At 44.8% G+C, this 24,656-nt stretch overlaps 1 protein-coding gene and 1 long non-coding RNA gene across 2 annotated transcripts in view; one reads left to right on the top strand and one right to left on the bottom strand.

The window, feature by feature from the left end:
- The window catches only part of LOC147843476 (uncharacterized), a 756,120-nt gene that overhangs the window by 43,281 nt on the left and 688,183 nt on the right, over positions 1 to 24,656 (top strand). The gene's annotated exons all lie outside the window — the stretch shown is intronic.
- Positions 1,433 to 24,656, bottom strand: part of inha (inhibin subunit alpha) — a 29,499-nt gene continuing 6,275 nt past the window's right edge. Inside the window, exon 2 of the mRNA NM_001045204.1 lies at positions 1,433 to 2,166. Within this exon, the coding sequence (NP_001038669.1) occupies positions 1,433 to 2,166 (734 nt within the window). The remainder of the gene's footprint in view (positions 2,167 to 24,656) is intronic.

Raw genomic sequence — 24,656 nt, forward strand, 5'->3', positions numbered from 1 at the left:
CAATGTGGCAATAAAGCTTGACTTGACTTGAATAATGGCCTAGAGGAGGACACCAGCACCCCAGGACTGAGTTTGGGCACCCCTGGCCTAGACTAAGAACATATGTTGTGTTTGTAAGAGTGGATAAAATATCTATATAATGATGACAAACCTTTTTTGTAAACATTCATTTATTTATTGTTATTATTATCTGATAAACATTTCATAATGTGATACAAAGTCTTATTTAAACAGCTAACAAGACTAGGGTGTTTTTCTCAGATGGTCTTATTTGCATAAGGAAAGAAATTGAGAGAAAAAGTTCTCACCGTATAAAAATACAAATACAGATTTTTTTTAGCTAAGTATGACTAGCATTTAAAGGTGCTGTATGTAAGTTTTGACTTCTAAAACATAAAAAATATCATAATATGTTTGCAGATATTTAGGAAACATGCTAAGTTAACATTTTTGTTTATCTGAAAAACAATGCTAAAGTAAGATATTCTCCTTTGAAAATATGCTTTCCGTGCCGGAAATCTGTCTTTGTTTTTTTTTTTTTAACACACCCAATGCCAGTTTAGCCAATCATATTTCAGCACTCTGGGTTGCCTTGTTTGAAAACCGTGTATTTGATTCATTCAGTCATGAAGGCTCTTAAAGTATGAGTCCACGACTAAAATGTGGCCTCCAGTGGACAGTAGCAAATGATGTGAAGAAAAAAAGACTCCGAAATGAGACGCAGATTCAGAGTTTCACATGAGGTTGTTAATTAGCAAATAATATTACTATAACAAATGTATAAACATTATTATTATAACCCTGGGCCTAACAACATGCTACATGATGAGATTTGCAGTGATAAGCAATATAGCTGTTTGCACCAGACGAAACACGACAGAATTTTAAAAACAGCCATTCAGAAGCAAAGAATATGCACTTGCTCACGTAATAGTAAGGTTTAAACTCCAATTAATACATATTAAACCTCTTTAACATTGTATGTACATGCTGAATGATTGTTATTTGTTTAATTTTTGCACTGAGCACTGAGTTACAGTTTTAAAGGTCAATTTCAAACGATTTATTTTATTTTTAAGATCTGAGGTGAATCTATCTGCAGTAGTGAAAAGTTAGTAAATGGTTCAAATCAGCCTTTAGGCTTGATATTCAGGCACAGTCACGTCAATCTGGCAACCTGCCTTGGGTGTGTTTTGATCCAGGAGTGCAATACCTAGTACAACCACTGGGTGTCAAACTTACATACTGCACCTTTAAGTAACAAAATGTTTCTGTTTTTAAAGGATAACATGCTAAAATATAAAGCCAACTTCAAGTACAGGTTTTCTGTCATTAGCCATTTTGAACCACACTTTATTTGCTTTGATCAATTAAAATGGCTGACTTAAAAAATCTCACAACTAAGAAATATCTAAGCCACAGCAGAGTGTAATTAGATGCAGTTGCACTCTTCTGGTATGATGTTAGGCAGGGTCTCATATTTGAATGAGTATCCCCCGTCTGAGGTGGTGGTGAAACGGAGTGACTTCATGCTCTCTGGAACAGGAGCGCAGCACTGGGTGATCCCAAGAATGGTGGTGATGCGTTCAGCGCTGGAGCAGTTGCCATGGCAGTAGTAGAAGGTGAACGATTTAGGATGAACAATCCAGTTGTTCCATCCAAGGTCTTCAAAGGAGATTTCAATCTGCTCTCTTCTGCAGTCAGTGCCCTGAGATGCAGGTCTTTTGAGATTTTCAATGGCATCTGGTGACCATGGAATTTTGGGTGCTCTGCGGGAGCGGTCAGGGCCACTTGAACGGGTGTGGAGGTGCAGAAAGGGTGTTTTGTCTTCTGAATCATGGCAACTGCAGGTTGGGCAGCGAATCTGTAGCATAAACTGACCATCAGCCATGGGAGTGTGAAGATGAACATCCAATTTATAGGTGGTCCATCCATCAGGAGAGCGTTTGACTGGACTTTCAGATGCTTTGAGGAGCTCCTTATTATGGGTGAGGATGAAAAGTGGTGCTGAGATGTTGATGGAAGCGATGGTCTCTCCGGCATAGAACCAGAAGTGTGCAGAAGTGATGATGGATTCCTGGCTGTCCAAAGAGGGCTGGAAATAGTATGTAAAGTGACCAGGTCCAGCATCAGAAGAGTGGCCAGGTATATCCTTGCATGTAGACTCTGAAATACATTAAGAAAGGTCAGAATCTGTGTAAGTGAATTATGTCATCATGATAAAATAATCATTCATTCATTTTCTTTTTGGCTTAGTCCTTTTATTAATCTGGGGTCGCCACAGTGGAATGAACCACCAACGTATCCAGCTTATGTTTTTCACAGCGGATGCCCTTCCAACTGCAACCCATCATGGGGAAATAAAATAATAATGCTGCTTTAAAAAAAGAAGAGTTAAAAGGGAATCATTCATTCATTCTTTTCGTCCAGCTTAGTCTCTTTATTAATCAGGGGTCGCTACAGCAGAATAAACTGCCAACTTATCCAGCACATGTTTTACGCAGTGGATGCCCTTCCAGCTGCAACCCATCGCTAGGAACCCATACACTCTCATTCACACACATACACTAAGGACAATTTAGCTAACCCAATTTACCTATATCACATTTCTTTGGACCCATGCAGACACGGGGAGAACATGCAAACTCCCCACAGAAATGCCAATGACCCAGCCAAGGATCGAACCAGCAACCTTCTTGCTGTGAGGTGACAGCACAGTCGCCAGTTAAAAGGGGTAGTTACACAGAAATTTAAATTTACTCACTATTTACTCACCCTGCCACTTCCAAACCTTCTAAAAACTTCCAAATTTCTTTTATCTGTTGAACACAAAAGAAGATATTTTAAAAAATGTAAGAAACTAGAAACCACTGACTTCCATAGTAGGAAGAACAAATACCATGGAAGTCATTTGTTACCGGTTTCTAACATTCTTTAAAATATGTTGAACTCCTTTTGAGTTCAACAGAAAAAAAAAAAAACTTTAAGACAAATAAAAGGTGAGTAAATGATAACAGAATTTTCAATTTTGGGTGAACTATCCCTTTAGATGTTTGCGCACTTCAGCTGAAAACCCTGTCATGCTTTACTCAGTTTGTTTTACATCTATAAGACCTCAGTTATTATATGATTTTTCATGAAATTTGAGTGATTTCCGCCCCTTCAGTAAAAATCTGCAGTATTCTCTCAAAGCTGTTGCTTCAAAAGAAAATGAAAACAACAAAAAGGTTGTAAATAGATTTTTTAAATAAATGTGATATAAATGATAAGATTTGGAATGTTGTAAACACTGTTGATGATCAATGTTTATTTGTAATGAAATCTAAATGAACTCTGTTGATCAGGTTAAGTATTTGATAAATTTCTTTTGTTCCTCTTTCGCAATTCGCTTTATATAAAGTGTCTTATAAATGAAAAACTGCATGTATTATCAAATCTTAATTCTAAATCTACTAAACTAAACTAAAATGACGTTTTCAACAATATTAATTGATATAAAAATGTAACATGACAATAAGAAATGGCTACAAAATGTAAAAGTACAAATCATCTTTTGGAAGCTGTTTGGACAGAACTGTGTGTAGGTGTATTGTGTCCACTGTCATAGTGGAGTGATATGAACACAACAAGTGTCTTTTTTTTTATTTCCAGATGTTAAAATAGACAGTTGCATACAGAAAGTCTTGTCTTGAAGATGATCTGCTTAATCACTGTAAAACCCATTCAATGCAGATACTAGGTTGGAATAAAGCACTATATCTCTTCATTTTGTTTTCATCCATTGCATGGCCTGTGAAAGTGCAACAATCTTTGTCAAATCGAGTTTTTTTTTTTTTTTTCAATAAATGTAGATTTGTTACTGTTCTCAGACCAAAGCAAGCCTAATTTTCCCGTTTTGTGCCACGTTGTTGAAATAGTAAATCCATTTGCGCCACTTTGTTGACTCATAGGTGTTCCAGTCTAGAAAGGAAGTGAGTTAAAGTGCATTGTAAGTGCGTTGCTATTTTTTTTTTTTGTCAATATATTTTGTATTATTTTCACATCAATAATTTACAGAATCATTTCAGTTTACATGTAGACATTCTTTTCTAACCACCCTCCACCCTTTCCCCACCCTCACAAGACAGAACTCTTGGTGACACTTTATAATAAATACACACTATAAATCATTTATTAAGCATTAGCAAATAGTGAATTCATTATCTGTTAGGCATTAACTCTACATTACTAAACGTTAGTAAGCAGTTTATAACTGCAGCTACAAATGCTCTATTCTTGACTTTTTAGCACCTATATAATGTGGTTAATAATTGTATTTTCATACTCTGTTAATGATTTATTTTTCATTACTAAATTAAGTATTGAATTATTTACAAACCGTTTGTATTTAAGAGTAGTTGAGGGTTTTCAGGACCATTCAGAATGAGTTAGTAAATGATTAATAAACTAATGAAATCAACATTTATATGTCTTTTTATTCAGGCATATACTAATAGTTAACTAATATATTAGTAAATGCTTTATTAACTCAACTTCATGCAGTTTTGTGACCTAATCTAAAGTGAGGACTATTCATGCTTTATAAATGCCTTATAAATGACTATTAAAGGCTCAGAATCAAATGAGCGATAATCTGTGCAATCTTTCTAAAAAGTAAATTTACTTTAAAGTTTAAACATTGCAAAATAACAGGAGTGTCAAAATATGACATCCAACTGGATAAAACAACAACAATATAATAATTTAACAATATAATAGGATGTAATGTTTAAACTCTACAGTGATTCTATTTTAGATAAGGTTGCAAAGATTTATTTTTCATTTGAAGTACAGTTTCATTTGTGTATCTTTAAATGAAGAAAAATTAATAATGTCTTTTTTTCCCGTTTAGAATTTAACTGAGCCTTTATTTGTCATTTTTTAAGGGATTTATAAAGCATGAGTAGTCCTTACTTTAGATTAGGTCACAAAACTGCATGACGTTGAGTTAATAAAGCATTTATTAACATATATAGTAACCATTAATATATGCCGGAATAATAAGACATATAAATGTTGATTTCATTAGTTTATTAATCATTTACTAACTCATTCTGAATGATCCTAAAAACCCTTAACTACTCTTAAATTCAAACAGTTTGTAAATAATTCGATACTTAATTTAGTAATGAAAAATAAATCATTAACCAAGTATGAAAATACAATCATTAACCACAATATATAGGTGCTTATAAGTCAAGAATGGAGCATTTGTAGCTGCAGTTATAAACTGCTTACTAACACTTAGTAATGTAGAGTTGATGCTTCACAGATAATGAGTTCACTATTTGCTAATGCTTAATAATGACTTATAGTGTGTAGTTATTATAAAGTGTTACCGAATATTTTTATCAATAAGTATAACCACACCTCTTGATTGCGATGTAAAGGAGCAAAAAAAGCTTGTCCAGGCCACTGCTTTTTAAGATTTAGATGTTCGGAATCAGTCAAGTGTGTTTCTTGTAGAAGGGCAATTCCAATTTTATAGCTTTCTGAGGTATAATAATACTTTTTTCTTTTAAGTCTGATTTAAACCGTTAACATTCCAAGTCACATATTTATATTTTAGTGTATCTGACATTAACTATATATTAATGTTTTATTTCCTATAGAGCGGCTTGAGAACATATTGTTAAACAGCCCAACACTTAAATAAATCAAATATGTGTTCTGTCTACTACACCCTACCACCACTTCCCCAAACGAAGTGTGAAACTTTAAACCCCCATGACTGAGTGTGCACTGCATCATACAGTCGACCTTGACTTCTTTTCCAAACTAAAAGCTCCCTAACAGGTTTTGTATATCCCCACAAATATTTAAATGATGTACTTTAAAGCAAACATATTAATCACAATGAACAAGTAATAAATTCTAATTATGCAAGTTATTAAACATTTGAACAAAATAATAAACACATATTTCTCTTGCCAGCTTTTCAATTTAAAGATCCCTCCTGACAGAGTTAAGTTCTTTCATGTTCATCCGAGAGAAAAGTTATCCACCGTATATTTTTAGCATAGTTTGGTGTGGTTGCTCAGGTGACATTAGAGTTGGATGATCCGGAGATTGTACATATAATTTTAGTGTCTTATCCAAGAAGCAGATGTGGATGATGTTGTCGAAGGTATGTTTCTGCCTATGCTTTGGAGTTGAAAGATCTTTGTCCCTCCGGTAGCTGAATCCTCAGCGTTGCAGGATAAAGTACGGCGTAAGACAAATCGTTATTGCCTAGCTGTCTTTTGAGAGTGCTGAATTCTTGTCGCTTTCTAAACAGGGTGGATAACATATCCCGAAAAATCATAATGCTAGAGTTGCCATATGTGAGCTTTTCTCTGGCCGCATTGAGGATCTTAAGTGTGTCTCCGTACCGAAGGAATCGAACCAGAATAGCCCGCGGTTTGTGGTGCTTTGCTATTTTAAGCTATTAAAATAAACTGCGCTATTGACCAGCTAAAAGCAGGTCTAAAGTCTAGCGCAAAGCGCGTTAGTGCACCTTAAAAGCGGCTTAATACACACAGAATGTACAGCAATGCACACATATCTTTACAAATGAAAAATAATTAAAATATTACAACAATTCTTATTTTATCGATAAATGTAAAAAAACACTGCTTCCATGCCTTCTTCGCATTGGCGGGTGTTGGGGGGGGGGGGGGGGGGTGATTAAGAAATAGTTTTGAAACAAATCTTTGTACTTAACAAACAAAATAAATAGGCTAATGGATGTCTTCAGTGGAGTGCGTACAACAGCGTTTCCATATTCATGAAAGTTAAAAAGTAAGAGTAAGTGAAGAGGCTGAATGGAGGAGGCTCACTCTTTATCCTCACTGCAGATGGTCTGTTCAACTGTTTTCTCGCGAGTAAAGCAGTCAGTTTTTCCATTCAATTTATCCACTTACAAAGTCACCATGTAAATAGCAAATGTGCAATGGCGTGACGCAACTGACTCTTAAAGGGAATGGGAGATGAGACCTTAATTGGTTTAATGCACATTATGCTCAAAACACACCCATATCTCATTAAGAGAACAAGCACAACCCTGTTAGACCATGTGCCGGTGCATACAGTGTATTTTTCCATACTTAAAATAGCAAAAGTGGATTTGGACACGCCCTTAATGCTTTTGTGCGATACGTTTTAGACTCTGCGCCTAGATCATTAAAACCCAGCCCTTTGTGTGTTGCATAATTTCCATTCATACTCCAAGCATTGACCACCTTTTTAATCAATTTTCTGTTTAGATCTCAAGCCCAGGAAAATAAAAGAGAAAGCATTAATCTAATGTAATGTTGCTTTGATCTTGACCATATTTTTTAATTACATTATTTTAAGGGCTTTTTGCTTGAAGAGAACTCAAACTGACTACATCAATCCTTTGATCAATGGCAAATGCCATGTGTTTGCTTTTGCTGTTTGTTGTGCCATTTTGCTGTTTTGAAATACAGGATACATGGAGAAAAGGTTCACATCTTCTGATCTACTTCAATAGAAGAGCAGGGATTTCCCGAATTCTTCAGCACTTATTCTTGGGGGGTATGAAGGACAATTTGCATACAAGAAGTGCAAAATAAATCAATGGAAGCCTCTCACACAGGGCTAAATGACAGTAAAGACTGACTAAATTTATACCTGCAACAAGCCTGGACAGGAAGTCCGAAGATGACAGCAACACAAACCACAAAGCATATTTTCATTATTAATATCATCTTTTGCCTCTTTATGTGTCACAACGATGGCAGGGGTGGATAGTAAAAGTCTAAATTATCATATGCATTTGTTTATATGGCAAAACAAGTCTTTTTTCACCAAAGAAGGCTCACACAATTCCAAAGGCAGATACTGATGAGATCAGGGCCTGGGGCCTCATGTACGAAGACTTGCGTTGAAATCATACTAAAACATAGCGTACGCACAAATGTGCGTACACAGTAAAATATTTAGATGTATGAAACACTGGGTATGCTGAAACACATGCATATTCTCTTTGTACATCCGAATGAACATGAAACTGAGTGCACGTGAACGAGCACAAAACCCCTCCCTGCCTCCTCCACCTAATAAATATGGTAATGATTCTACTTTGGCAAAACCAAACGAAGAAGAAATGGCAAAAGCAAGCAAAAGGAGAAACTTTGAACAGAATGTGAATTGGAGTTGCACCTTCCGGAGGTAGACCGGAAAAAAACTGTGTTATTTGCAAGTTTGTCCTCTGGAATTAATAAGAGAGCTGACGCGGGTAGTGGGGTCTCGTTGGACACCTCGTTGGAATTAGGGTAATTAAGTGATAGTCGAGCAGGCATCAGCAGCGTGAGTGGCATAGCTCTTAAAACTCATGGCAACATGTTTTGACACAATCATTACTGAACCCGGTTCAAATCCAGCATCTGATGAACTCATTCTTCTTTTTTCCCCATTACATATCAGATTTTGCCGACTCTTCTTCACAAGGAAGACAAGTAGGAATCATTAATAAGTGTGTGTATTATTGTATTATTTGCACATTTATTGAAAAGAAATGTTTCCGATTCATGTACCTATGCCAATTCATCTTCAGATGGTGCCTTTATAGCAATGTGCGTGCTGTAAATTGCTCTGATTAGATTGGGAAAAGCGGCAATTGCTGCAAGTTTTGTTTTAAAGTTTGGCCGGTCAACTGTATGGTATGGAAACGTTCGAGGTTACTAAAGTAACCCTTCGTTCCCCGAGGAGGGGAACGGAAGCACTATAAGTGGATTTGATTGTAAAATCCACGCATTGGGAGGTTCGGTTCAGAAGCTACTCGTCTGAAAGAGTATTGAACGGGCCAATTAAGAATGAATTGGCAGCGCAAGCCTGCGCAGGTGAGCGGCATAAGCAATCAACTGAGTATATAAGCTCACCTGGCGCAGCAGACGCTATCCTTTTTAAGCTGAAGAGACTTTCAACAGCTAAGGGACAGTCATTATGGCGACGGAGTATAGTGCTTCCGTTCCCCTCCTCGGGGAACGAAGGGTTACTTTAGTAACCTCGAACGTTCCCCTTCGGGGGGAACTTCAGCACTATAAGTGGATTTGATTGTAAAATCCACGCATTGGGAGCCCATTGAAAGCGCCATAATGACTGCACCTTACCAACACCCCCGATGAGGAGATAGTCAAGCGAGCGTGACGCACCCACATCATGGGGGGCGCGGTCCTCCAACGTGTCCCTGGCCCTAATTTATCCTACTTCAACAGAAGTTTTACGGATTTATATATATTTTTTGGGGTGTCGTGAGCATCTAGATAATTCTAGGAAATACGACAGTACGTTGGGAAGCGTGCAATCCCGATAGGGAGGACGCTGCGGAGGCCATCCGTTACCCAAGGGGGGATAGATGGCAGAATTTACATATGGACTAGCCCTAAAAAGGGGGAGTACGCATAGCAAAAGAGTGGTTAGCGGGGAGGGAAGACACGGGTCCGCCCAGGGGGGGGGGACTTAACCGTGGCTGAATAAGCATATGGGATCGCCTAGTGGGGACCACGCATAGCAGACACCTTTACCCAAAACGCGGGCTGACCAGCGGGCAGACCTACAACGTAGTGGGCCAGCAAGTGACTCCTCCGCTGAGTCAGTGCTGGGGGCCACGGAGGAATCTGCAGGGCTCACCTGACGGGGAACTTTACTGACAGATAAAAAGGCGCACGTATCTCCGTGTTAGGGAAAATGGCGCAGCAAGCGTGTTTCAACACCCTACCGAGTTGTTTCCTCAATCACCAAGGGTTACCTAATACCCTTGAGGAAACCGGCTCCACTCGCAGATTGTAAAACCTTGCAAATGTGTTGGGTGTCACCCAGCCCGCAGCTCTACAGATGTCTGTTAGAGGGGCGCCGCGTGCGCGCGCTCGAGAGGATGCGAAGCTCCGAGTGGAGTGCGCACGCGCTCTCGGGGGACGCGGCTCATCTCGGCTCTGATAGTGAAAGAAAGGCATCCACGATCTAGTGGGAACTTATTTCGGTACGGCACTTCCCTGCTGCCGACCGCTATAACAGACGAAGAGCTGCTCAGATGATCTAAACTCTGAGTGCGGTCCGGATAATACGCAAAACGCGAACTGGACAATAAATAAGGGCTGGGTCTGCCTCCTCCGAGGGCAGCGCTTGCAGGCTCACTACCTCGTATTAAAACGGAGTGGTAGGAACCTTGGGCACATATCGCGGGCGGGGTCTCATACGTGAGAGAAGCCAGCCCAATTACAGGCACGAGTCACTGACCGAAAAATGCCTCCGGGTCCCCGACCCTCTAATCGATATCAACGCGACCAGCAGAGCTGTCTTCAGGGACAGAAATATACTGAGTCGAGGATCGAAGGGATCTGACGCGGCTTGTGTAGCGAGGGCGAGATCCTAAGAGGGCATGAAGGGGGGCGGGAGGAACCGGATGATGAGGTTATGCGTTCCCACGGTGCTGCCAGCCACCGCGTTATGAGAGCGGAGATGGCAGCCACGTAACCTTGAGTGTGGAGGGCGACAGCCTGCTCTCCAACTTCTCTCGGCGTAAAGAAAGCACAACGCTGATCTGGCAAATTACGGGGGTCTTCTCAGCGAGAGACACACCATTCAGTGAATAGACTTCACGTCAGGGCATAGGCGCGCTCGGGGAGGGGGCTCTAGCCCGAGTGACGGTATTAGCCACCGCAATCGGAGGTTACCTAAGTCTTCCTCGCGTCTAAAAATCTCTTCAAAGATCGGCGAGGGTGCCAGGTGGTGCCCTGTCCCTGAGAGAGTAGGTGCTCTCTCGAAGGGACTGCCAGGGGAGGGCTATCGCGAGGGAGAGCTCTGACATCCAGGTCCGGTTGAGCCAGAGGGGCGCAACCAGCAACCTGTTCCTCGTCCTCCCTGACCATGCACAGTAACTGCGCGAGCAGGCTCACTGGGGGAAACGCGTATTGCGCGTGCCCCGAGGCCAGCTGTAAGCCAGTGCATCCGTGCCGAGAGCACTCGGTCAGGGAAAGAACAACTGGCAATGAGCGATCTCGGGGGAAGCAACAGATCGATCTGGGCTTCCCCGAATCGTGCCCATATCAGCTGAACAGACTCGGGGTGGAGTCTCCATGCTCCAGGACGCAAGGCTGCCGTGAGAGCGCATCGGCTGCACGGTTGAGCTTGCCTGAATATGAATGGCGTGCAGCGATTTCAGCCGCGGATGACTCCAGAGGAGCAGACGGCGGGCGAGCTGAGACATGCGGCGAGAGCGCATACCCCCTATACGGCTGATATACGCCACCGCCGCCGTACTGTCCGTCCTGACCAGCACGTGTTGCCGCTCCAACACCGGAAAAAAACGGTGGAGAGCGGGGAACACTGCCAACAGCTCCAGGCGATATGCCAATGCAACTGGGTACCTTTCCACAGGTCCGCAGCCGCATGCCCGCAACGCACAGCCCCCCAGCCCGTGTTGGAAGCGTCTGCTGAAACGACAACAAGACTGGACGCCTGTTCTAGAGACACCCAGGCCTGTAGGAACGAGGGGTCGCTCCAAGGGCTGAGGGCGCGGCGACACAGCGCAGTAACAGAGACTCGGTGTGCGCGCGCGTGCCATGCGCGTCTGGGGACTCGATCGTGAAGCCAGTGCTGAAGTGGTCTCATATAGAATAATCCGAGCGGCATGAAGCGGCTGCGGATGCCATATGCCCCAGGAGCCTCTGAAATTGTTTCAGTGGGACCACTATTTTACTGTCGAGCTCTCTCAGACAGTACAGCATCAGCTGAGCGCGCTCTCCGGAGAGGCGCGCTGCCATGGTGACCGAGTCCAGCTCCAGCCCGAGAGAAGAGATCCTCTGCACGGGGGCGAGTTTGCTCTTTTCTCGGTTGACCTGAAACCCCCACAGGTGGAAGTGCCAGAGCACTTTGTCTCTGTGCATAATCAACTCTGTGCATAATCAAAAGAGAGGGCAATTCAGCCAGTCGTAAAGAAATTGAGTATGCAGATGCCCGCGAGCCGAAGGGGCGCTGAGGCACCCTCCGCGGGCTTGGTGAGGACCCGCGGAGACAGAGAGAGCCCGAAGGGGAGGGCTTTGTATTGCCAAGCTCGACCTTCAAACGCAAACCGCAGAAACTGTCGGTGGCGAGGAAGAGTGGAGACATGGAAATACGCGTCCATCAGGTCTAATGCTGCAGACCAACCCAGAGGACGAACGCACCGGAGGATGCGCTTCTGCGTGAGCATTCTGAACGGCAGCTTGTGCAGGCAGCGGTTCAAAACGCGCAGATCTAGGATTGGCCGTGACCCACCGCTCTTTTTGGGCACGATGAAGCGTGGGCTGTAAAACCCGCTCTCCATCTCGGCTGGAGGGAGCGGCTCGATTGCATCCTTCGCCAGGAGGACAGCAATCTCCTCTCGCAAGACAGGGGCGGACAGGGGGCTGACCCTGGTGAATACACACCCGTGACTTGGGGGGCCGTTTCGCGAACTGAATCGCATAGCCGAGTCTGATTGTGCGTATGAGCCACCGCGAAGAGCTGGCCCGCGCTAACCAGGCAGGCAGAGCTCTCGCTAATGGACTCATCGCTACAATCGCTGACGTACCAGCAGTGGGGCAGCGCGGAGTGGGTGTGCTGATCCGGGAAGCTCGCGGGTCCCACGGAAAAGCTGGAGGTGGGATATTTGCTCTCACTCCAAACCCGAGCTCCGGAGGGGAGGCTCGAGGGGTGGGAGAAAGGAGACCGTCCTCCCAGCGCTCGTGAGCCACTGGCGAAACGCACCGAATCTGCAAGCTAGAAAGCATAGCGTCCCAGACTGGCAGATTTCGGGCTGTCACATCTGGGGAAGTGAAAAGTGCCCTTTCATAATGTTTTCATGGCAGTAAAAAGTGCCGTTGGAAATGGGGCCCCGCCCTCCAGCGGGGAAAGAGCAAGTTCCCTCTTCTCCAGATGGCCTGTCCCAGGGGCGCTTCGCGGTCCGTTGCCGGACTTAGCGGCGTTCTGGGCAGGGGGGCTGCCTGCTTCCGAGGTGCCCGACGCGCTCGCTTCGCCTTAGGCGTGTGCGGGGGCGGAGCAGCTCTCGTAGGCGGACGCCTTCGGCGAGGAGCAGGTATGAATGGCACGGCGGGCGGAGCGGGCTACGGACCGCCGATAAGACATCACCCACCAACTGCTCTCTCACCGCCTTGAATTCCTGGGTGAATTCACAGACAGTGTCGCCGAACCTGGCTGGGGATATGGGGAAGTCAAGAAAGCGGACTTTGTCGACTTTGCGCATATCAGCCAGGGGTGGCGCTCCTGGACCACTAATGTGGACATCGTCCTCCCCAACGCACACGCAGCGGACTCAGTAGTCCGAAGAGCTAAGTCGGCGGCGGTGCGAAGCTCGTAAGCCTGGGTTGGACCCACCCTCGTGCAGCTCGGCCAGCGCCTGCGCTTGGTAGCGCTGGTAGGTGGCTATCGCATGCAAGGCGGAAGCAGCCTGGCCCGCAGCTATGTAAGCTCTAGCTCCGAGGGAGGTAGATAACTTACAGGCTTTGGATGGGAGACGAGGCGGACCCCGCCAAGAAGAGGCGCCGCGCGGATTTACCGCCATCGCGCACTCAACCTGAGGAATCGCCACATACCCCCTGGCTGTTTCACCGTCAAGAGTGGTTAGGGTGGAGGAACACGCAGCACGAGCAGAAAAAAGTGCTTTACAAGACCGCGTGAGCCTACTGTGCACCTCCGGGAAGAAGGGAACGCCCCTCTAGTCGGTCCGGCCGCGGAGCTGGGGGATAAACCATCTCCAACCCACGGCCGAAGCAGCCCGGGAAAGCACGGCTAACATGTCCGTTTCAGGATCCGTAGTGACAGCGCTCACCAGCCCGAAGGGGGCGAGCGGGTCTGGATCATCATCGGACAATGAAAGCCCACCCTCCGATGCCGCGGTGGACATCTGGTCTCCGGTGTCATCGGGCGTAAGGGCTACCATCTGTTAGACGGATCGCTTCCTCCGCCCGAAGCTTGGATGGAGCGCTTAGAGGAGCGGGAGGTCCGCGGGCCCGTGGGCGACGGATTATCTCTCTCTGAAACCCTCAGATCTGCCCGAGTGCCCGCTGCAGAGCAGGGGACAACTGGGGTGGTTCGCCTTTTTGCAAAGGCTAACCGCGATCTTGCGCAACAGTCATGGCATCGCAATGACGACATGAACTGCCCGCGAGCAGCGCATTAACATGCTGGACCCCCAGACATGTAACACAGTGCCCGCGCCCATCATCCGAGGACAGGAAACCACCGCATCCAGAAACGCACAGTCGGAGCGCCGTCCTGATAAGGACGTGCTGCACGACTGTGTTGCTCTTTCTGTGAAGTTTGCAACTTTATACGCACCGCTCTGGAGGACCGGACCCAAAGAACGCCAGGCAAGGGAGAAACCCAGCTCGACCGTCTGCCACTGCGTGTACACACTCTGGACCGGGAGAATGCTCTCGTTCGCTCAGAATCGCTGGTCACAGCAGGAGGAACCCTCATCGACTCGATCAGAAAGTCTCTGAAGCGAAAAGGATAGCGTCTGCTGCGCCAGGTGAGCTTATATACTCAGTTGATTGCTTATGCCGCTCACCTGCGCAGGCTTGCGCTGCCAATTCATTCTTAATTGGCCCGTTCAATACTCTTTCAGACGAGTAGCTTCTGAACCGAACCTCCCAATGCGTGGATTTTACAATCAAATCCACTTATAGTGCTGAAGTTCCCCCCGAAGGGGAACCTTATATACCTGCTAGACATGCAGATGATCCCGTCTCATGCAACTGCCAATGCACGGTTCAAATATATTTTGTAGTGTGCAATTTCACATGATTGCCTTAACATGGTTGCCAATCGAAATAAAACAGACACACACAAAAAAATGCACGTACGCCAGGCATGAAGTTGGACTGGAACAACGCACATTCTCACATTCATTTCATGATAAGTAAATCCAAATGTGAGCATGAAATCTGGTGTACGCAAAGATTTTGTGCGTACGCAGCGTTGATACACAAGGTTCCTGGGGCCTCATGTACAAAGACTTGGGTTGAAATCATACTAAAACATTGCGTACGCACAAAGCTGTAAATGTGTGTACACAGTAAAAAATTCAGATGTATGAAACACTGTGTACGCTGATTCACACGCATATTCTCTTTGTACATCCGAATGAACGTGAAACTGAGCGCATGTGAACGAGCGCAAAACCCTTCCCTCCCTCTACCGTATGAATATACTAATGACTCTACTTTGGCAAAACCCAACGAAAGAGCAATGGCAAAAGCAAGCAAAAAGAGAAACTTTGAACAGAATATGATTTGGAGATGCCGCTTTCGGAAATAGACCAGAGAAAAACTGTTATTTGCAAGTTTGTCCTCTGGAATTTGGTAACAAAAGAAAAAAACAAAGTGGGAGAGTTTAGCTGATGCAACCAACACAGTTGGGTGTGAACATTGCACCGAATAGATTAAAAAAGTGGTGCGATTTAAAGGTGTAAAATTTTGAAGCAGCTTTATCAGCGTGAGTGACGGCAACATGTTTTGACACATTCGAGCATGAACTCGGTGGTTGGAACCCAGCGTCTGACGAACTCATTCCACCCCCCACCACCCCACCCCCGCTACATATCACATTTTGCCTATACTTTCAACATGGAAGACAAGTAGGGATCATTAATAAGTCTATGCATCATATTTTATTTGCACATTTGTTGAATGGAAATGTTTCTGATTCATGTATAAAAATTCATCTTCCGATGGTGCCTTTATAGCAATGTGTGTGCAGTAGATTGCTCCGATTACATTGCGCAAACCGGCTACCGCTGCAAATTGCACTTTAATGTTTGGCTGGTCAACTGCATGGTATGGAAACCTTATATATCTGCTAGATGAACCTGTCTCATACAGCTGCCATTGCACAGCTCAGACACTTTGTAGAGTGCAATTTAACACAACTGCCTCTAGGAGTCGCCAATGGAAATAAAATAAACACACACAAGAAATGTGCGTATGCCAGGCATGAAGTTGGCGTGGACCTGCGCACATTCCCATGTTCATTTAATCATTAGTAAATCCAAAAGTGAGCATGAAATCTGTTGTACGCAAAGTTTTTGTGCGTACACAGCATTGATACATGAGGCCCCTGGTGTGTGGACTTTGGGGGGTTAACGATGTGGTCACGTTGATTGGTCAATTTTGAATGTTTTAGTATTTGGGCTAGTCACATGGTCAAGAAAGATACACAATATGTGCTAAACTCTGCTCTGTCTCTTTTCCTGGCCTGTCTTTTTTTTGGTCTGCACATTCCTGCGCTTCTCTGCCTCTTTGAGGCCTACTTGCTCTCTTTGTCTCTCCCTCTTTGTCCCTCCTTCTACCTCTGGTAACTAAGATTTTACATTTAAGCTGGGTAGAATTATTATCCTATGTTTTATCAGTTCATATTTTATCATTTTATACAATTACACAATTATGTTTCTCCATTTGCTTAAATTGCATGAAAAAGAAATTACAAGACTGTAATTTGTTTCAATAGTTCAAATTGGTAAATTTCAGATTACCTCCTCAAGGATGGAAGGGTTAATTTCTAAAAAAAAAAAAGATGTATTGTTTACTTTATGAACCAAAAAGGTTGAAACTACATTGTGCAAACTTAGCAAAGAAGGACTTGAGTTAACAAACTCAGGCTCTACATTGTTTGCATTGTGGGATGTAATTGGCAAAAATGGAAAAAAATCAAAACGTGGTGAAATAATTGAAGCTCTTAATTACATGTGTTACTCAAGACTGTGTAACATGATGTCAGAAATACCTTCAATTATAAATGCTAGATGTGAAGAATTTGATGTTTACAAATTAGAGGCAAACAAGTCAAAGGCAAAAATTCTAGATCTCCAGTTACAGCTTGATTTACTAGCTAAACAGTTAGCCCTGGCTGAAAAATGCAGAAGTCAAAAGGACTCCATTGCAGATTTAAAAGCTATATGCTAAAAGCACAGAAGTCTGTGTCTGTGTCTCCCTTAAATGCTTAACAGCGGTGGGATTAAAAAGCATGTTCACTTCTCAGATGAAGTTACCTATAAAAGATATGAAATTATTTGTTTAGAGTCCGTAGAAAAGTTTTGTCTGTTTTAGTACTTAAGGTGATGCCACACCATAGCGCAGCCAAGACGCATGATGTACAAGCATTAGAGAGTCTTAAAAACCCTCAAACCTCAGATGATCAAAGCAGTCACCCCTCAGGCAATCAAAACAGGCTTTGTATGACCTGTAAAAAGTTTGTTCAAAGAGAGGAACAATGTTGGACCTCGAGGCAAGGAAGACCTCCACCATATTTTCTGAGAAAATAGAATTTACTTAAGAGCAAAAATCAATGGTCTTCATGTAACAAAAACTAATCTGTCAATAACACACTTAGTGAACTAACTGCATTGTTAACCCTCTGGGGTCTGAGGGTGTTTTGGGGCTCTAGAGAAGTTTTGGCATGCACTGACATTTGTGTTGTTTTCAGTGTTTTAAAAACATATTAAGGCTAAAGTGTAATAATATAATAATGTTTTGCGCCACGCTGTTGAAATAGCAAATGCATTTGTGCTCATTTGTGCAACCATAGGCATTCTGGTCTAAAAAAGAAAGTGTGTTGAGGCACATTGCTGGTGCATTGGTATTTTGAGGAACTTAAATTGAAGGTTTAAATAGATCAGATCAAAGCTGGTCTATTGTCCAGCGCATCCCCTTGCTTACACATTGCGTAATACAGACAGGGTGTACAACAATATGCAAATATCTACAAATGAAAATTTATTAAAATATTAAGGATATATATATAGGGTATATTAAGGATATATAGCCTTTAGGATATAAATATAAAGGATAAAATATTACAAAACATATCATTTTCTAGCCTACATAAATAAAAAAATCAAACTTTCATGCCTTCTTCATTTCGGGGGGCTTTTCGATTTATTTATAACAATTTGCTTTTGTATAATGTTATTATGGGTGAAGCAGTGGCGCAGTAGGTAGTGCTGTCGCCTCACAGCAAGAAGGTCGCTGGGTCGCTCGTTCGAGCCTTGACTCAGTTGGCGTTTTTGTGTGGAGTTTGCATATTCTCGCTGAATTGGTGTGGGTTTCCTCCGGGTGCTCTGGTTTCCCCCACAGTCCAAAGACATGTGGTACAGGTGAATTGGGTAGGCTAAATTGTCCGTAGTGTATAAGTGTGTGTGTGTGTGTGGATGTTTCCCAGAGATGGATTGTGGCTAGAATGGCATCCACTGCATAAAAACTTGCTGGATAAGTTGTCGGTTCATTCCGCTGTGGCGACCCCTGGATTAATAAAAGGACTAAGCCGACAAGAAAATGAATGAATAATGTTATTTTTAGCAGTATTATTTATTATATGCATATGTATATTAGTTTTATTTAAAACAAGCTTAGATTTGCCCACCTATCAGGTTTTAGACCATATGGGGCACAGCATGTGTATTTGAATATAACTCAGTTGTTTGAACACACTTCATTATTATTGTTCATTTTTTCGTTTGCTGGAAATTAGAACTGAATTTAGAAATAGTTTTGAAACAAATAGTTGCGCTTAACAAATGAAATTAATTATTTAAAGGTTAATGGATGTCTGTGTGTACGAGGTTTCCCTATCCATGAGAGCAAAAGTGAAAGTAGATAATGAAAAGGCCTTATCTCTCATTCAAGCGCTGTAGATGCTCTGTTTTCTTGCTAGTGAAATGCTCAGTTTTTCCACTTACAAATTCCGTCATGTAAATAGCAAATGCGCTATAGCACAACAGAACTGACTCTTAAAGGGAACGGGAGATGAGACTCTGATTTGTTTAGTCTCAAAACACATACCTCGTTAAAAATTAAGCTCACCCTTTAGACCATGCGCCACGGCGCAAAGCAGATTTTTCCGTCCTTAAATAAGCAAAAGTGGATTCCGACACCCCCTAATTGCTCTCTGCTCCCTAATTGCGCTCTGCTCTTTGCACTTTGCGTATGGATCGTCAAAATAGAGCCCATTATCTTAACATTTTCAAACATTATAAATTGGTTAAAAAACAATACATCATAAATATATGGAATAGTATATACAGAGATTGATCAATACTAATAAGATTCTGAGTTAGTTTTGATAATCTCAAATTAGAGCAATGTCGTTTTAAAGAATGATAATTAATCCATATAAAAAAAAATAACTGTGAGCAAAAGAAAGCAGGTGAAAAACACACCATTTGCAATAATGAAATCTTTTTAACAGTTGCACGCCTCACAACAGCTTTTGGCGCAAGCTATCATCCTCTCATTAGGTATTCACAGAAATTATTTAAAGAATAAACTTACAAAGGACACTTAGAAATGTAGCCTTGCAGACAGGTATCTTGGGATGGGAAAGAACGCAGGAAAAAGGGTACTATTTCACTGTAACCCCTGGCCTTCTTCTTGACATCAGCGGAGACTTTTTTTTTTTTTATCTTGGTCCACTTTTGTAGCGCTTTTATACATTTTTGTAAAGTTGAAGGCTACATCTTCATCTAATAGTTTGTTCGCATGACACAGACCAACATTACTCGCATTACCGAGCAAACTCTGAGCACTTCTTATCTACTTTAGCTCTCTTTGCCACTGGTCCTTTACTACCTTTGGTTTCACCTCTGGAAATTTACATATGAAGCGTGCTTACGAAGAGGCTGGATCACGATAGCTGTAATAAGGCGATATAGGAGAATCCATACTAGTCCTTACTTTTATGCAGATTACATAAAAAGAGATTTGTTTTCGACTTGAATTGGTTATTTAAGCTTATATATAAGCTTTATATAGATATTATAAATCATCATCTTAGATAAGTATTTGCTGAGTTTCCTTTCATTTTAGTGACATGTTTTTCTCAGCATTAAAAAGTAGACACTTCAAGCTTTCTAGAGAATCATATTTCTTCTCTGTGTGTTTTTTTTTTTGCGCAGTTTCAGCACATTTTACTAATGCACTTCTAAAAGCAGTTCACGGAGAGAGAAAAGACAGAATGCCTACACTGTGTATTTTCCTTATTTTGCAAAAGCACACACGTTTGTTGTTGTTGTTGAGTGTACACAACAAAAAGTAGACCCATAACAGATTTGATTGATGTATTGATCTTATCTGTACGATCAAAACTGAAAGTGTAATTTAAGTTCATTTCAGCAGTTCGACGACACCACAGATCAAAACGCGTATACGCGGTCTTCAACCCCAGAGGGTTAATTCAAGTCGTGCATCTGTTAACTTCCTTTGCTGGTGGGTTAGCAGCCTAATAGCAGTAAAAGTTGATCCTGTTTGCATTTCCAAATTTGTTATATTTGTGCTATACACATTTTCATTGCCATAGAACATAATGGTATTTTGTGATACTACATGTACACATAGACTGTAGTAGTAATTCCTGAAAACGTGATTTTCTTACTGTATGTGTAAAACAATCAGGTCTGAGGTTTTAGAAGCCACAGATGCATTATGGACCGCATGTCATGTATATAAAGGAATTAACTGTATGCTAAAATTCATTAACTTTAAGGTGCTTTTGTTTTTATGTTGGATGAGTCTCATCTTCTAAAAGTGGTAAACTGTGCTATTCTCAATATAGGTGCAGTTTAAACCACAAGCACGAGTATAGAATTGTCATGTGGCTCCAGTGCAATAATTGCAGTAACGATGAAAATGCTTTCTTACAAGATTCAGCCTGCTCCTTAAACACATTGATTTGGAAGTGTTTTGAGCCAGATCCCATTTACATCTCACAATCAAACCCCATGCTGGCTCCCTGTTACAACAGGACTAAATTTTATACACTGTTGTAAAACCTCCACCCCTTGTTAGGAGCATGTTTACACAAACACATAGCCTCAGCTGGAACACTGCACACAGAGAACGTTCGAGGTTACAGAAGTAACCCTTCGTTCCCCGAGCAGGGGAACTTCAGTGCTATTAAGTGGATTTGATCTTTGTGAAAATCCACGAAATAGGAGGATTCGGTTCAGAAGCCGCTTGTCTGAAAGAGTATTGAACGGGCCAATGAATGCAATGAATTGGCAGCGTAAGCTTGCACAGGTGTGCTTCATTGCCAATTATCCCAGCATATAAGCACACCTGGAGCGAGCAGACACCATCCTTTTAAGCTGAAGAGACTTTCAAACAGCTAAGAGACAGTTATTGTGGCGACGGAGTATAGCACTTCCGTTCCCCTCCTCGGGAAACGAAGGGTTACTTCTGTAACCTCAAACGTTCGAATTCACTACCCAAATTCTATACCCAAAACGCGGGCTGACCAGCGGGCAGACCATTAACGTATTGGGCCAGCAGGTGACTCCTCCGCTGAGTCAGTGCTGGGGGCCACAGAGGAATCTGCAGGGCTCCCCTGACGAGGAACTTTACTGACAGATTAAAAAGCGCGTGTACCTCCATGTTAGGGAGAATGGCGCAGCAAGCGTGTTTCAACACCCTACCGAGTTGTTTCCTCAATCACCAAGGGGTTACCTAATACCCTTGAGGAAACCGGCTCCACTCGCAGATTGTAAAACCTTGCAAATGTGTTGTGTGTCACCCAGCCCGCAGCTCTACAATGTCTGTTAGAGAGGCGCAGTGCTGCCAGCCACCGCGTCATGAGAGCGGAGATGGCAGCCACATAACCTTGAGTGTGGAGGGCGACAGCCTGCTCTCCAGCTTCTCTCGGCGTAAAGAAAGCACAACGCTAATCTGGCAAATTACGGGGGTCTTCTCTGCGAGAGATGCACCATTCAGTGAGTAGACTCCACTTCAGGGCATAGGCGCGCTCGCGGAGGGGGCTCTAGCCCGAGTGACGGTAATAGCCACCGCAATCGGAGGTTACCTAAGTCTTCCTTGCGTCTAAGGACCTCCAAAGATCGGAGAGGGTGCCAGATGGTGCCCTGTTCCTGAGAGAGTAGGTGCTCTCTTGAAGGGAACTGCCAGGGGAGGGCTATCGCGAGGGAGAGCTCTGATATCCAGGTCCGGTTGAGCCAGAGGGGTGCCACCAGCAACCTGTTCCTCGCCCTCCCTGACCTTGCACAGTAACTGCGCGAGCAGGCTCACTGGGGGAAACGCGTATCCGTGCCGAGAGCACTTGGTCAGGGAAAGAACAACTGGCAATGAGCGATCTCGCGGGAAGCAACAGATTGATCTGGGCTTCCCCGATTCGCGCCCATATCAGCTGAACAGACTCGGGGTGGAGTCTCCATTCTCCACGACGTAAGGCTGCCGTGAGAGCGCATCGGCTGCACGGTTGAGCTTGCCTGAATATGAATAGCCTGCAGCGATTTCAGCCGCGGATGACTCCAGAGGAGCAGACGGCGGGCGAGCTGAGACATGCGGCAAGAGCGCATACCCCCCATATGGTTGATATACGCCGCCACCTTTCCACAGGTCCGCAGCTGCATGCCCGCAACGCACAGCCCCCCAGCCCGTGTTGGAAGCATCTGTTGAAGGACAACAAGCCTGGACGCCTGTCCTAGAGGCACTCAGGCCTGTAGGAATGAGGGGTCGCTCCAAGGGCTGAGGGTGCGGCGACACAGCGCAATAACGGAGAGTCGGTGTGCGCGCGCGTGCCATGCGCGTCTGGGGACTCGATTGTGAAGCCAGTGCTGCAGTAGTCTCATATAGAGTAATCCGAGCGGGGTGATGCGGCTGCGGATGCCATATGCCCCAGGAGCCTCTGAAATAGTTTCAGTGGGACCACTATTTTACTGTCGAGCTCTCTCAGACAGTACAGCATCAGCTGAGCACGCTCTCTGGAGAGGTGCGCTGCCATGGTGAGTGAGTCTAGCTCCATCCCGAGGAAAGAGATCCTCCGCACGAGGGCGAGTTTGCTCTTTTCTCGGTTGACATGAAACCCCAATAGGGGGAGATGCCGAAGCACCTTGTCCCTGTGCATAATCAATTGCTCCCATGAGTGGGCTAAATCAGCCAGTCGTTAAGATAATTGAGTATGCGGTTGCCCGCGAGCCGAAGGGGCGCTAAGGCACCCTCCGCGAGTTTGGTGAAGACCCGCGGAGACAGGGATAGCCCGAAGGGGAGGACCTTGTATTGCCACGCTCGACCTTTGAACGCAAACCGCAGAAACTGGCGGTGGCGTGGAAGAATGGAGACATGGAAATATGCGTCCTTCAGGTCTATGGCTGCAAACCAATCCCGAGGACGAACTTATTGGAGAATGCACCTCTGCGTGAGCATTCTGAACGGCAGCCAGTGCAGACAAAACACGCAGAAGGATTGGTCGTGACCCACCGCTCTTTCTGGGTACGATGAAGTATGGGCTGAAAAACCCACTCTCCATCTCGGCTGGAGGAACTGGCTCGATTGCACCCTTCGCCAGGAGGGCAGCAATCTCCTCTCGCAAGACAGGGGCAGACAGGGGGTTGACCCTGGTGAGATACACGCCCGTGAAGTTGGGGGGCCGCTTTGCGAACTGAATCGCGTAACCGAGTCTGATTGTGCGTATGAGCCACCGCGAGGGGCTGGCCCGCGCTAACCAGGCAGGCAGAGCCCTCGCTAATGGAGTCACCGCTACAATCGCTGACATACCAGCGGTGGGGCAGCGCGGAGTGGGTGTGCTGATCCGGGAAACGCGAGGGTCCCGTGGAAGAGCTGGAGGAGAGCGATTCGCTCTGGCTCCACACCCTGACTCCGGAAAGGGGGCTGGAGGGCTGAGGGAAAGGAGACCATCCCCCCAGCGCTCGTGAGCCACTGGCGAAGTACTTAGAACCTGCGTGCCGGAAGGCAGCGCGTCCTGGACTGGCAAGGTTCGTGCTGTCACATCCGGGGAAGGGAAAATGTGCTCTTTCATTGATGTTTTCATGGCAGTAAAAAGTGCCGTTGGAAATGGGGCCCCGCCCTCCTGCGAGGAAAGAGCAAGTTCCCTCTTCTCCAGATGGCCTGTCCCAGGGACGCTTCGCGGCCCGTTGCCGGACTTAACGGCGTTTTGGGCAGGGGGGGCTGCCTGTTTCCGAGGTGCCCGATGTGCTCGCTTTTTCGCCAGGGGCGTGTGCGGGGCAGAAGCAGCTCTCGTAGGCGGGCGCCTTCGGCGAGGAGCAGGTATGAATGGCACGGCGGGCGGAGCGGGCTACGGACTGCCGATAAGATATTCCCCATCAACTGCTCTCTCACCGCCTTGAATTCCTGGGTGAATTCACAGACGGTGTCGTCGAAAATAGATTGGGATATGGGGAAATCAAGAAAGCAGACTTTGTCGACTTCGCGCATATCAGCCAGGGCTGGTGCTCCTGGATCACTAATGTGGACATCCAACGCACACACAGCGGACTCAGTAGTCCGAAGAGCTAAGTGGGTGGCAGTGCGGAGCTCGTAAGCCTGGGTTGGACCCACCCTCGTGCAGCTCAGCCAGCGCCTGCGCTTGGTAGCGCTGGTAGGTGGCTATCGCATGCAAGGCGGAAGCAGCCTGGCCCGCAGCTATGTAAGCTGTAGCTCCGAGGGAGGCAGATAACTTACAGGCTTTGGATAAGGGACGAGGCGGACCCCGCCACGAAGAGGCGCCGCGCGTATTGACAGTCATCGAACACTCAACCTGAGGAATCGCCACATACCCCCTGTCTGTTCCACCGTCAAGAGTGGTGAGGGTGGAGGGACATGCAGCACGAGCAGAGA

The sequence above is a fragment of the Danio rerio genome, chromosome 6 (assembly GCF_052040795.2).
Source record: "Danio rerio strain M-AB ecotype USA chromosome 6, GRCz13ab, whole genome shotgun sequence".
In the NCBI taxonomy this organism is placed as follows: domain Eukaryota; kingdom Metazoa; phylum Chordata; class Actinopteri; order Cypriniformes; family Danionidae; genus Danio; species Danio rerio.